We start from the raw sequence: 14,107 nt of genomic DNA, 5'->3' as shown, positions 1-14,107 counted from the left end.
GAACCACTCATGATGAATATGAAAATAAGACAGCAGCTTGGTTTCACAGAAATATAATCTAAACTGACAGATTTTGTGTTTACACTTTATCTAGGCTATGTCATCAGCCAAATAAAAATATATAGATACTTACAAGTAGCCTTTTATTGCATATTTTTTTTTAAATATACCTCAATCCCATCCTGCTCTGTATAGTTTTCTCTTTGGAGAGAATAACCTGTTTGTAAATATGGGGGGATTGTTTTTGCTTTCCTTGGAACTACATTTGAAAATGGAATAAGGGAATTAAGACTACCAGCCCAAAGGATTTGAGCCAGGAGAATCTGTTTTGTTACAAAGATCGAATGTTGATATATGAGAGTAAAACTCATAGGCAAAAATTGGGCTGCAAAGATAGAGAAATCATCTTGGCTAAACTGTCAGGGAAAGGAGAAACTGGACACTTAGATCTGTCATCCCAAATGAACATGCATCAGGTATAAGACCTTTGGAAAATAAAGTTAATTTAAATTTCCCTTCTAAATTGACAAGCTGTTACTGGAAGAATTCCTTTAACATTTGCTTTAATTTCGAGGAACAGTTGACTGTTGGACACTGAAGGACCAAATCATTGTGTAACTAGTAAATCAAAGCACTTCCTTCAGTGTATTTGAGGTTAAAGATAATTTTACACATTGAGCACTTTTGAAAACTAGGTGGCATGGGGTTTAGGTTCCTTTTCCCATGTCCCTCAGTGGGATACAGTGTAGCTGGAGAGAACATGTTTCTGGATTTGTGAGCCTGGAGTCTGGAGAAAGTTATTTGTCCTTTTTTTTAGCTGCTTTGGAAAAGCTAAGGGCTGGGAAACAGTAAATGTACAGTGTGTGTTCAGAAACAAAGTGTTTTCTTATTCTCATTGATGGTATATGACATCTAAGTAAGAATAAATTTGTAAATGGAAATAGTAACAGCGGCACTGTGGAATTAAATGTTTTAAATTTTGGCTAATCACAGGAAAGGTCAAATCTGACATATCTGCCTTTAAGTGAAAGGATTATTGTGTTTGTTTCAAAAGTTCAAGCAACTGATAAAGAATTGCAGGTATGTTGACCAGTGCTGTGCCCTAGAACACATGAACATTGCTCTGGAAGTCACTGCCCTTGTTTTAGCCTGTTTTGATTTTCACAAGTTACACCACTAACATCAAATTTGCAAAGATTCTTTTGACTGCTTCAGCTATCTCTCTAGAAGAATGGCCCTTTTCTGACGTGTGCCTTAGGTAGAGCTGCATTTGACTGTACGCTGTATATACTGGCCAAAGGAAGAATAGGCTTGCTTTAGGAAATGTGACTTCTGAAATGGCTTCATCTTCTCTCACCTTTTCAAAAGACCTTGTTCATTTTGGTCACTTCTAATCAACAATGCTCATTTATTAGTGAGTATTAAGATTATGTTGCTGCCTATGTTAATATACTTCTGCCACTTAATTTTACCATCTCCAGCTGGGTATGGGTTCAACTTTTAAATCAGTCTTCAAAGCTTCCAAAATATTCTGTGTTGCATACAAAGATCTCTAAGTGGTAATGTGTCAATCTGAATTCATATTTCAAAATGCACACTTAGCATCTCAGGCTCATGATTTGATGAAATGCTGATCTTACCAATTCTGCTATTATTTCCTTGTTGAAGCCGACGGTAAACATCCTAAGTAATCAATTTAACTATTAAAGGTACCCTGACCAATGTGACCTTGACAGAATGCTTTCTGCTTTTAAAGGGATGATTAATAATGTCTTTGAATTGAATACTTGATGTATTCCAAGAGGAATAATGTTTTCCTTGGAAGAGTTTTCTTGCTGTAGGGTGAGATTGCATCTGACACGTTCAGCTATAAATTGGACCCAGAGCTGAATGTTATGAAAATACTCTGAAATAAGGTACCTTCTCACACCGGCTTACTAGGAAACTTAAAATTATTGATTGTGTAGTCTTTTCTTCCTATGGTATTTGAAAATTTATTAAGTTGAATTAGTCAACAAGTTCAGTATCTCAAGCTTAATTCTTTACATTTGCTTGCAATAGTATATCATATCTGCACCCTCAGATTCCCAGGAAACAAATACTTCACAGTGGGCACCTCTGTTCCTACTCCAGGATGAACAGTATCAAATGTATAAAGCTGTAAGGCCTGTCCTTGAGTTCTTCAATGTAGTTCATGAGAATGTTGCTCTCCGTGTCGATTTTGAAGTTATTTTGGTGCAGAGTCTCTCACTTTCATATATGTCACTGGTGGGGAAGTCTGGAGGCCCCAGGGAGGAGAGGTAGTGAGGGCTGGTGGGTGTGTGGACTGTTGTTGGACTGGAGTGAAGCACACTCCCAGCCATGCAGTGAGGGCAAGAGACTGCACCATCCTCTCATCCGGGTCACCTCTGTGCTCCAACCTTCTTCTTCCATCAGCTTGCAGAGCTTGTCTTCAACACAGGTGACACAGCAGTCCTGGATATTAAAACCAGTCAGTCCTCGACTCTGGCATAAAAGTTTACACTCACAGAACTATAAATATGCGATGTCTGAGTGAGTTTGAGTTTGAAATTTCCACCTTGTCTCTGTCCAGGAGCTCCCTCTAAACTGAGCTAATGTGACACACCTCCTATTCTGCACCTGTCTTCCAGTGCAGATGCTCTTGTGTCTTTGCTTAGAATATAAAGACTGGTTTACAGCTGGCCATGTTCAGCATCTCTCCTGTAGCTTGCTCAGAGCTGATCTCCCAAATCTGCCATGAATAACACCAAAGAATCATCACCCTGACTATCTCAGAGCCTGACTTTGCCTCCTTTGTTTTTGTAGTGTTGTGTGATTCAAACACTTATGCTGCAAAGAGCCTGATCCCTTAGCTATCACAGCAGTTGTAGTTAAATATTATTAATCCTTGATTTCCTGTTTTCCCTTCAGAAATATTTGATAGTTTGATCTTGGGGATTTTCTTAGAGCTCAGATTAAAATATAAATAGGGACAGAGGGATTTCCTAAAGGTAAAGCAGTTTTACCAGTAATTTTAATGAAAAGACTGCAGCCCTAGTATTAAGCCAGAAGATCTGTTGCATGTTACATGAAGACTGGTCATTCAAAATAATGTCAACAAAACAATCTTGCTCCCCTTGAGACTTATACTTGATAATGCACAAGAGCAATTGAAAGTCTTCTCATGGCATTCATTTTTAATTACTTCTGTGGTTCAAGGTCATAGATATAAGCCACTTGTCAGCCTGGATACCTTCACAAAGATAAGGACTAGATTTATAGCATTATGCAGAATTCTGGGAAAAAACAAAGGTCACATTTTTCAAATTTAACTGTTCAAAGTTAGCCTGTTAAATCCATCTTTAGACACTTATATAAACAGCCTGATTTTCAGAAGTGCCAAGCAGTGGCTCTTTGTGCTGACTTTGCTGGAAACAGTAATGCACCCAGTGCATTTGTGTTGTCATCGTATTGGGTGGCTAGCTATAGGCTTGCAGGACTCATTTCAGGTTCTGGTGTTAAATAGTTTTGCCTTAACCAAAGCTGGTTGTATTTTCTAATGTTTTTCATTATTATCAAGACACTTCAGCATTTTTAATTGTTCAAGTTATAATAATGCAGATTGATCTATTATAAGAAAGACTCATGTCTTTTTTTTTTTTTTTCTTTCCTGCTCCAGGTTTGACTGTCATGAAAACAGTGTAAGGAAGTTGATATTTCCATGTAAAGTTGGCATAACTGTGTGCAACATTTTAAAGACTTTTGTGATATGAATTGTTTTACTTCCTAGTGACAATTCTTCATAAAAATTACCTTAACCATTCTTTATAGTGTGGGCTTTTCCAGGCCAGTAGTTAAAGCTTAGTATATAGTGGAATTTCATATTTCTAGGCTGTGATTTATGACTGAGAAAACTGTATGCTTTTTGGCAACAAAATCTTTAGCAAAGGCTTAACTTCCAAGTTCTTGGTCTTCTGAGGGTATATTTGGATGTAAAGACATAATAAAAGCACAGAATCTTTGGAAATATAAATCAACTGGAATTTCCTACATCATGTTTACATTCTTTCCTTTGTTTAAAAAAGTAACAGGTACAAGAAAGGAGGCACTATGAGAGCCTATGATAGCTTGGGTTTCTAATACTCTCCTGTGAGTGCTCTTAAGTTGTTTTAGAAGTGAAGCAAATATCACAGCTAAATCAATATAATTAAAACAGACAAGGGCAGGGTGAGATTTGGGAGATAACAAGCACTTGCATTAAGAAAACTCCAATTAAATCCCTGGAAGGTAGCTGCAGAGGTAGGTGGAATAACAATTCCTGAGAGAATATGGGGGAACATTTTCTATTCAAGGTCTTCATTTGAAGACTGGTGATGACTAGAAGCATTGGTTATGTCCAAATTGTTTGAGGCTTTTTTGTTTGCTTTCTGGAGCAGGAAAAAAATTAAAACACAAAGTTTGTGTATGTGTGAGTATGAACCAGGGCTTTGGTTTATATTAATTTAGATAAAGTAATGACAGAGCGGTAAGACTTGGTAGCAGTAAGATAGTGTGGCTCCTTTGTTTGCATGTTTCCGCAGACAAGTTTCATGTACTTGTGCAAGCAAAAGATGAGAGAAGCCCAAAGGTGACCTTTAGGAGTGATGCCACATGTAACCATGTGCTGAAGTAGTGACAGGTGTTGCCATCATACAGGGGAATCTGTGGGAATAATCTTTTAAGAAAATGGTGTGTCTTTTTGTGCCAGATTGCCGATCTTCCAACTTGTGGGATGTGCCTATAAGGTTTTGAAAAGCTGGAGCAGATGCTCTCCTTAAAATAAAAAATAAAAAAAAAAAAAAAGCCTGAAATCTTATTGACAAAGCCCTTTCAAATTCATGTTTGTCAGCTGCACTAACACTCTTTGATGTTACTTTTACCTCCTCTGTTTGCTGAAGTAGGTGTTGCCTGCTGTAAATAACTATTGTTCTGATTTCCTGGTGCATTTGCTTGAATTTCCTCAGTTGTTGTTACACTTTCGGGTAAGAATGGGTGGATGTGGAGACACGGACACGGTATTTTCATCTTTGCAGGTGAGCTGAAAGCTCATCTGAGGTTACTGCTGATCTGAATTGTCTCCGATCATGCTCTACTAGACAGTGTCAGATATGTGGTTTCCCAACCATCAGCCTGTCAGCATTTTGAGAGGCAGTTGTCTGATGAAGAGGCAGCTTCACTGTTGTTTCTCGCTTCAAGGAAGGGGCATTTGGTCTGGGTTTGATTTTTTTTTTTTTTTTTTTTTTTACTTCAAGGCATAGCAGGCACAGGGCTATGCAGCAGAGTTAGACAGGTAAAAATCCAGCATGAGTTTGGAATGTCAGTGTTTGTTACTTGTTAGAAACAAACGCAACCATTTTAGTCTTTCACAGAGGAAGCTTTCAAAAAATTATGATGGATGGTTTCATCTACCACCACCCCCTCCAACTCCTTTAAATAGCAGCTACATCAATGAATAAGACTTGTTGTTGGGGCAGTAAGCGACATGCCAGATATTCCAACCAGTACATCCTACTGAGGGTATGGTAAAGCATGTGCCTGGATGCTAGAAGGGATTTGTCTGCTAGTTTTGATTGCTACAACTGATTTAATGTTTAGATTGTGATAGGGCTTAAAGGACTGAACTAGAATTGGCCCCATCACATTCAACATTGTCCAGACATAAAGTAAATAGCATCTCCAAAGACATTCATCTGAAACACGAGAGCAAACCGGTTGGTATGGATGAGTAATCAAACCTGAGCAAATAAACAACAAATACGTCGAGTTAGAAGGACATGCCTGCTTTTTTCCAAGTCAGTAGCTGTGATGGGAACATAGCCAGTGAATTAATAGTTTGTATGCAGTACAACAGAAGGGCTTTTCAACAGAGGATCAGGTTTTGGATCAAGAAAGTAAATTTATGTGATTTCCTATCTGTTTTTCCCATTGTTTCCACTCTTCTTCAATCTAGTTAAACTGCTCCCTCTCTTATCTTCTACTTGTAACATCACTCAACAAGCAAGGAAGGGACTGGGGGCAGCTCTCCGCTGCATGTCTGCCAAGGCAAAGCGGACCAAGCTGCAAGTGCGTAGCAAGAGGTAACGTGGGAGTCGGAGCTGCAGAGCCATTCATAATCCTCACCTCCCTTCCCCATAATTATCTCCTCAGCTCTCTCGGGTAGCGAACTCCCTTAAGCCTCCCTGCAAGTCATTTAGATTCTAATTGGGATTTAAAAACTCTTGAAACCTGAGTGGGTGGCTCAGTGCATTATTGTTGATGAATGTTACCCTGGGTGATGTGCCCAGCAGACCCACAGAGGACCTGCGCTCAGCTTTCCATTGGAGAACTGTGTCCTTTTTGTTTTCAAGCACGGATTTGCTCTTTGCCTCAGCTAATTAGGAACTGGTTTCATTCACAACAGCAATTCCATTTGTGGCATTAGACCAAAATGTTAATTTAATTTTGTTATGTTCAATCCTTTTCCTACATAATGTTTCTTTAAAATGGAGGCGATGAAGCTTGTTTTCTCCACTTAAATGTTTTCTGCTTCTCCTCCCCGTTCTGTGTTCTTTTTTTCCCCTCAAAGATTTACTGAACACAGTTTCATTACCTGCTCAGAAATGTCATCCTGAGGACCCTAGTCCTCTAAGGCTTGGCATTGCAGGCCCATGTCCTTGGTTGTTTTGGGAGGGTTTTTTTGGTTTTGCTTTTTTTCCTCTCTCGTGAAACTCATACTAACTGGTCATTGTTCCCTTGTTGCTATTTCCCTGCCAGACTTCCCTCTTCCTGTTAAACTGGCCCACAACCATAAGCAGCATGATGTGAGAGGGTCCATCAGCACGGTAAAGAGCTGGAGAATTGCACTGCTGGGGCAGAAGTGGGATGACATCACTCTGATGGATTTTACTGTGGCAGCTGCATAGGGACCTCTGTATATCAGGCAGCTGATAAATGAAGCACATCATTCAAAACAGGACTGATGGAGGCTGCAGCACTACTGCAGCAGCTATTTCTAAGGGAGATGGGAGTTTAGCAGTTCAGAATGGGCGTAGAGGAGGGTGGAGGGGCTCTCTTCACCTGGGCAATGTCATCAGGGTTTGGTTTCCCCACCCCATGCACCCCTTTTGTTTATCATCCTAAATCTCTTGAATTACTCCCTTCACCAGCTGCAATGCACTTTCCTGTGGGCACTGCACACAACCACAGCAATCTCTGCTCAGTGAGGCAGAGGGAATGATGTTGTTAGCTCTGAATTAATTTGCTCTGTGAGTGTAAATCAGGCTCTTACTGTTATTTCGGTGAATTATTTTAAATGTAAATGTACAGAGACAAAACAAATGTGTGGATGTGGTACTGAAAAAGCACACTTGAAAGAGATACTCCAAATACACAAAAATGGTTCCCTTTTTCATTAATATAATGTGCTTTTAATAAGCTATGGATGGTCTTGGCTTTCAAAGCTCTCTGTAATCATCATGAATTCCTGTCCCAGCCTTAGCCCTAAAAGCCGTAGGCTGTAAGTCAAGTGAAAACTGATAACCAACACTTTGGGGAAGCTGCCTCTAGCACATTTTCCTTCAGTCCTGGGTCATTGTTCAGGCTTCTGACCCAGGCACATGGCTGGAGCTCCTTGCCAGTGGGGTTTATTCCAGCTGAGACATTAACCTATGTGACTTTGACAGATATCTGTTAAGAGGCTGTGCTAGATTTGGGGCTGCAGTGCCCAGCTGCTCTGATGAAACTATTCTAGAAATTTATTCAGTGTTTCTCCCATGAGAAGGTGGGATGGATTTAGTAGTGGTGGTAATATTTTGGGGTTTGTTCTGGGGGTTTTTTTGGCCAACAACAACTCCTGTTCATTAATTCCTGGCACTTGGAATGTATGAAGCAGGTCCATCCTTTGAGAGAGGAGAAGACCTCAGACATGGTGAACAGTGTCACCTGTGCTAGGTGACACTAGTCCTAACTGAACTCTGGGCTATGGTTTTCAGTCTGTGACCTTCAGTAGATGATCTAATTCCAACTTCTTTTGGTTTCCCACCAGTTAGATTAACAACACAAGGCTTCTCTCATTTTTCCCTCCCCACCATCTTCTGTTGGTTAGTAAGACTGAGGCTGTCCCAGTGTAGCCCAACTGTTTTGTTCTCCAGTGTCAGATAGGTTTGATTGTGGCTCCCAAGAGTAAACATCCTACCATATAGGCACTGTATATATTGCAGATTATCCAAATTTTCCTATAATCAGGCTGCAACTGGAGGCTGCTAGCTGGGGTGACTGTGAGCTGTACAGCTGTGGTTTACACTGCGGCCATTGCACGGCTTGTCTCTCACTGCAGGCACAGAGTGCTCTTCTGTGTGAAACCAGAGCTGATAACAGCTCCAATGCCTTTCTGATGAGATGGAGACCTCTCTAACTGTGTAGAGAGGTTCCTCTCAGGGCTGCTTGGTGTCAACCTTTCACGTGCTTTCCTTCAGCAAGGTGGGGACACAAGCAGAGCCCAGCCAGGACCCTTCCCCGTGCTGACTGCTTATGCCTGCATCCCACAGCCCTTAGGAAGGTGTAAGGGTGAACCCACATGCCTTCTTCCTCTGGATCATTTTCATCATGCTTTATTTGATAGAAAGATTTCCTTTTGGTTTTGTGACTGTGCCCAAATGTAGCCTGACTCAGTGGTGTCTGCCCAGGCACTTGAATGCAGACCACCTCTGCCATTCGCAGTTTTCAGTGCCATTCATTGTATGACTTTTTCTGCTTCATATCCTCGAGATTTTCTTCATGGAGTCAGGCTCTTGACATTGTATTCTCTGTGCAGATGCATAAAAAAGGGTTTGTGCAGCATTCTTTCATGAGGTACTATGGCTAGAATTGTCCATCTACTTTTGTACTTCAATGACAAGTCCTGAGCTTGGGCTTGGACTAACAACAGTATAAAGCAGAGTTTAAATACTTGCACAGAAGGTTGTAGTACTAAATGTTGGTGAAAACACCTCCTCTCTGTGTTCCTGTGAGTGGGATTTGTTGCCATATTCAGTGAAATTTATCAGGACAGCCATATAAAATATGAAGAAATCTGCTTAAGGTGGCTGGATGCTTGGCGTTGTTTTTTGACGGCACATTGTTCCTTGGTGGTGCCTGATTGCCAGGGATGGGTCAGATCTGTGGCTTCAGAGAGGCACGGAGAGGTCAGCTGACCATACCAGTGGATTTCAGTGTGAAATAGCAATGAGCATTTGGGGAGGACAGGAGTGAGCCATCCAAGTCAGCTACTCTGCAGCTTAATAGTTGCCTGACTAGTACTGTGCTGTTGAAGAAGCTGATAGACTGTTTTAGCAATCTATGCTAACTTGTCTTTAAAGATTTTTGCTTGCTTCTTTTCTACTTGATCTAGTTTATTCTGTGCATGTTGAGTCACCACCTACATGAAAAGCCTTCATTCTCCTACTTTCTTGATGGATTTCTAGTGCATTGGGTCACCATTCCAGACTACTGTTTTATTTATTTACTTGTAATCATGTCTCCCATGTAAGCTGCTTCAGAGCAAGTTCTTCTTTTTCATTAGTTTTATTCTTCCCTGGAGCATTAGTTTGGGCAAATGTATAATGGTTATCATGGGCCTTTCTTCCTCAAGGACTGAGAACTTTCTTATGACTGCAAACTGTGGGGTATTGGTGAAATATGTCTGTGAGGACTTTTCTGCCAGGAAAGCTAATCTAGAATGCAGTAGCAGGTTTTGAGACTGCAGAAAATTGATGAGCTTGGTAAGATCAGAGAAGAAAAACAGATCTCTAGTAAAAGCAAACACAGCTTACAGCTTTCAAGGCACTTAGCAGAGGTATAGAGCATTTTAAGTAATGCAGATAAATATCTCCCCGGAGCTTTTGCTTTTTCATCTAAGCACAGATTGGAGAACAAATAGGAAAATTGGTGGGAAAACAAAAGCTTCAAGTATGTCAATGAACATTTTTGAAGCTGAAAATTACTTTTAGCAGTGAAAATAGCAGAAAATGCGTAAGGCAAAAGCAGTGAAGCCATGTATAAAACAGGGGAAAAGAATGAGATCAGAGGGTTGCAAAGAAAGTTTTGAATTAAGTGACTGCTAACTCCCTTCTAAAAGATTTATTTTTATTTGTTCTTGAAAAACATTTCTAATTTGTTTTTGTTGCTGTACTAATACACTGAAAGGTGTTCATTACTATCAGGCAAATGTTTTTCAGTGTATGAGCAAAAAGTGATACATTAATGCTCTTTTTTTAAAAAAATAGTGCAGACTGTGATAATTCTGAATAAAATTGCAATATTGGTGGTATTCCAGCTGGTTTTGAGTTTATATTCATGACTGAGGTCTTAGCCCCAGAACTGCTTTATACTACTGGCAAATATTCAGTAGAGAATTTCTGAATAGGGATATGATGTGTCACAGCAAAGCTATGAGAATGCTTGATTTTTTTTTTTTTTTTTGTGAAATGTCACTTAAAGTTGAATGGTTGGGTAGTTACACACTTCCACAGAAAATTCTGCTTTAATCATAAGCTCGTATGCACCTCTGTGTCCTGAACTGCCATCAATAGTGAGTGGAGTTCCTGGTTTAGACAACGAATATATCTTTGATATGTTGGGTGTATTTATTGAATTCAGAGCATAAACGATCAAGTATTTAGTTCAAATTTAGCTCATTTTGATGTCAAGTTGCTGCACTCAACTGATAGCTGCTACAGAGTTTACACCTCACCATGTTATTAGAAGTAATCAAGTGATGCAGCCTTAACAAAACATTGCACGTAATGAAAGCATTGACAAGGACAATGTTTGCAGGTCTTGCTGTAACCTCTGACAGCAAATTTTTTTTTTTTTTTTTTTTTTGTATTACTGGGGAGCTTTGCTTTCAGGTAAAAATAAGCTAATGAACCCTTGGCACTCTTTCTTGGCCCATTGACACAATTAAGTTCATAAGATGCGCTTGCATTACGGAGTGAAATGAGGGCTCAGGAACAGGTTTATGTGTTCCCAGACTGACTAGTGCTGTACAGGACCAAGCTGAAAGGTTTTTTCACCTGCTCTGCAAAAATTTTGAATGTGACATCACGTCTAACTTGGACAGTCAAGACTGTCACCAGGAGTGCTGATAGCAATATCTGTGCTTTCACTTCATTCAGTTCTACTACTGTATGCATGTCAAGTCTGTTAAACTAAAATTACCAGTTATATCAGCTGTTCTCTGCATCCTGTTTGTGTTAGATACTTCATGCGCAGAAATCTTTGTAAAGCCCACCTCTTTGTCATGGAAACTTGTCCTAGCAGTTGCTAATCCAGATGAATGTCCACAAGTGTTTTCTTTAATCATTGTCATTTTCCACAGATTTTGAGAACAGAAAGTTTATGCTCAGTAGCCTTAACAGGTATGGGATGAATAATTGATTGGTCAACATGCACTGAAGGGTATTTGCTAATAGCTTGAGGAGAGCTTAGGAAAAGGTTCCTGCCTGTGAAACAGGTGAAGTGTTATTTTCTTCTGTGCAAGAAGTATCAATGCTATATTTTTATTTCTCTCAGGCTTATGCTTATATCTTGAGACTTCAATGCTTGTTCTAGCTACAGACTGCTAACCCTCCATTATTTGTAGCTTATTTGGGGCTGTGCTCAGCAGAATGGCTCTTCTGCGGTAATAATGGGTACTTTTGTGGCAAACCACCCTTTTAGGCAACAAAAAGAGTTCTCAAGTTAAATAACTGTGTGGACAAAGAGGAATGTGAATGTTTTTCCCAAAGGCTATTTCCTTGGTCTGATAGGATTTGGTAAACCATAATCACCAAGGTATGAATTGGCAGACATGATCTTGTTCCATAGTTTCCTGTCAACACGTCAGTGTCGTAGTGAAATCATGTTTGCATCATCTTTGCTCTGCACCTTTTTGCAGAGCTTGTCTTCTTCTTCTCAATTGATCTTTTCTTTGCAACATGCAGCAGTTGTTGAATTTTTATAAATCATACTTTCCCATCTAGAAAAAGACACAATCATATACAGTAACAAAACACAAATGGAAAAAAATTCTCTGAAAAATGGGCATGCCCTGAAATTGCCTATAGAGTGTCCCTGTCTTTTTTTCTTTCCTGCTGTGTTACAGTGTCCCTCAGCCCAGCCAAGCCCATATAATTGACGCAGTGCTGTTGAGGATCTTGTGGTCTATACCAATTTGTTTTTCTTGTTGTTGCAGTGATTGCTGATGGGTCACTGGATAAGACAGCTCTAACAGACGATGTGGGAAGTGAGGAGGACCTGTATGAGGACTTTCGGAGCTCCAGCCACCGCTATGGCCACCCTGGGGGAGGCGGAGAGCAGCTTGCCATCAACGAGGTATTGTGCTGATTGGTTTCTGACAGGCAGGATAAGGAAGGATGCTGGTTCTTGTTGTGAACCATAAGAGAGGTCAACAATCAAATTGATAATGCCAAAGTGCGTGGTACCTCAAATGTCATTTACTGTGGGTACCACTTAGAACTGGGTAATAGCAGGGTCTGGGCCTTCCATCAGGGTTCTGTCCCTAACAGTAGAGGACAACAATGTAAGGTAATGCAGAGCCACAGGCCCTGAGCTCTCCTCTTAGATGTTTTTTGGATGGGAAGTTTAAAACTATTATCAAGCAGCCTGGTCCGGTCTGGTGTGAGACTCAAAATGTGGTCCACTGAAAGCATAAAGGAAATGTTGAAAAAAAATGATGGTCGACGTACTAATGTATTGGTAGGTGAGAAGGGTGCAAAGTTTAATGTAGGTTTGGTTTTCACTGCTTCTTCCTGTTCCGCAGTAAACTCACTCCAGGGATGTGGAAGACATGCCTTTCTGCTGTTAGCCATTTTCTTTTATAGTGCTGACGCTGATTAACTTGAGATCAGCAATTCTAAAATGTACTACTTACTTTAACTGATGTGATGAGCAACCTATTAATAGGATTTAAGATGTTTTTTCTGCAAAAATATAATGGTTTTGTCTAATGCATTAGAACTGGCATCCTGTTGCACACAGAATGCTTCTCTTGTGGGATGAGTTCTCTTGCATGCTTACACCTTCCTCCTCCCTTCCCTATACTCAGTTACCTTTACACGACCTTCACAAGATGAGAAGGCAAGGATAAAAGATGTGTTATACTTTCTTGAGGCTAAGCTATAACTGAAACTATGTTGACTGAGGCTCTGTGCTTGTATGTCCATATGGACAGTGATGGTGCTTCTGGGGTCTGCAAAAGCTCCAGAAAGTAGCATAGTGAGGGAAACAGCAAAAACAACATAGCAAATGGTTTTCTAGCAGTTTTCCTGTTCCTAATATTTAGAATACCTGACTACAGCCCCGGGTGCCTCAGGTAAGCAAGAGACATGCTCTATTCAACCATTGCTTGCATCTGGGGGTTATCAAATCATGGCCAGAGCTTTTTTATTTAACCTCAGCTGTTTTGGGCTGTTGTCACTGGCAAGCAAACATTAGTAGAACACCAGAAATCTTGAGTTTTATTCTCCCACATTTATCTGGTGTGTTTGTGAGAGAGTCCCAGGTACCACAGGACTCAGTCCCATAGTGTGCACTGAGAGCACAGTGGGAGGATTCTGCTTCCCTCCTGTTCAGGTTCTTGCCTTGGTAAGCCTTCTTAGTGTGTCTCATCAGACAGAACATCCTCTGGATTTTTGTTTCTTTTTTTAAAGGAAAAGGCAAAATAATTTTATTTTATTTTATTTTTTTTTAAAAAGGAAATCTTTACTACTCTTTAAAATCAAGAAAAAAATTAACTTGGCAGTGGGTCCATCATACATGTTGTGGTTTTCTCTTTCATCACTATTATTGAGAATAATTGTTTTTCTTTATTTTCTTAAAAATTCATTTTATTAGAGTAAAATTCTATCATTTAACTTCTAATCAGAAAAGCAAATGAATGTGTCCAAAGCAGGTGTAATTCATATAGTCTTTGAAGTGTATGTGGGGTTTTGTTGGGCAGTTGACTGGAAGAAAAAAGATTATTTTTGGCTTGTTCCCTAGAAGCTTGCCTGTTCAGGGGCCAACAAAACTGTAAGAACAGGCAGTACATTATTTACTTTGTCAACTGGTT

The 14,107-nt window shown here is 40.0% G+C and overlaps 1 protein-coding gene across 1 annotated transcript in view; it reads left to right on the top strand.

Annotated features, from left to right (window-relative positions):
* The window catches only part of ARHGEF4 (Rho guanine nucleotide exchange factor 4), a 189,935-nt gene that overhangs the window by 123,067 nt on the left and 52,761 nt on the right, over positions 1-14,107 (top strand). Inside the window, exon 5 of the mRNA XM_074912675.1 lies at positions 12,230-12,369. Within this exon, the coding sequence (XP_074768776.1) occupies positions 12,230-12,369 (140 nt within the window). The remainder of the gene's footprint in view (positions 1-12,229; positions 12,370-14,107) is intronic.

Source organism: Athene noctua, chromosome 8 (genome assembly GCF_965140245.1).
Source record: "Athene noctua chromosome 8, bAthNoc1.hap1.1, whole genome shotgun sequence".
In the NCBI taxonomy this organism is placed as follows: Eukaryota; Metazoa; Chordata; class Aves; order Strigiformes; family Strigidae; genus Athene; species Athene noctua.
This window is presented reverse-complemented; position numbering and strand designations above follow the sequence as displayed.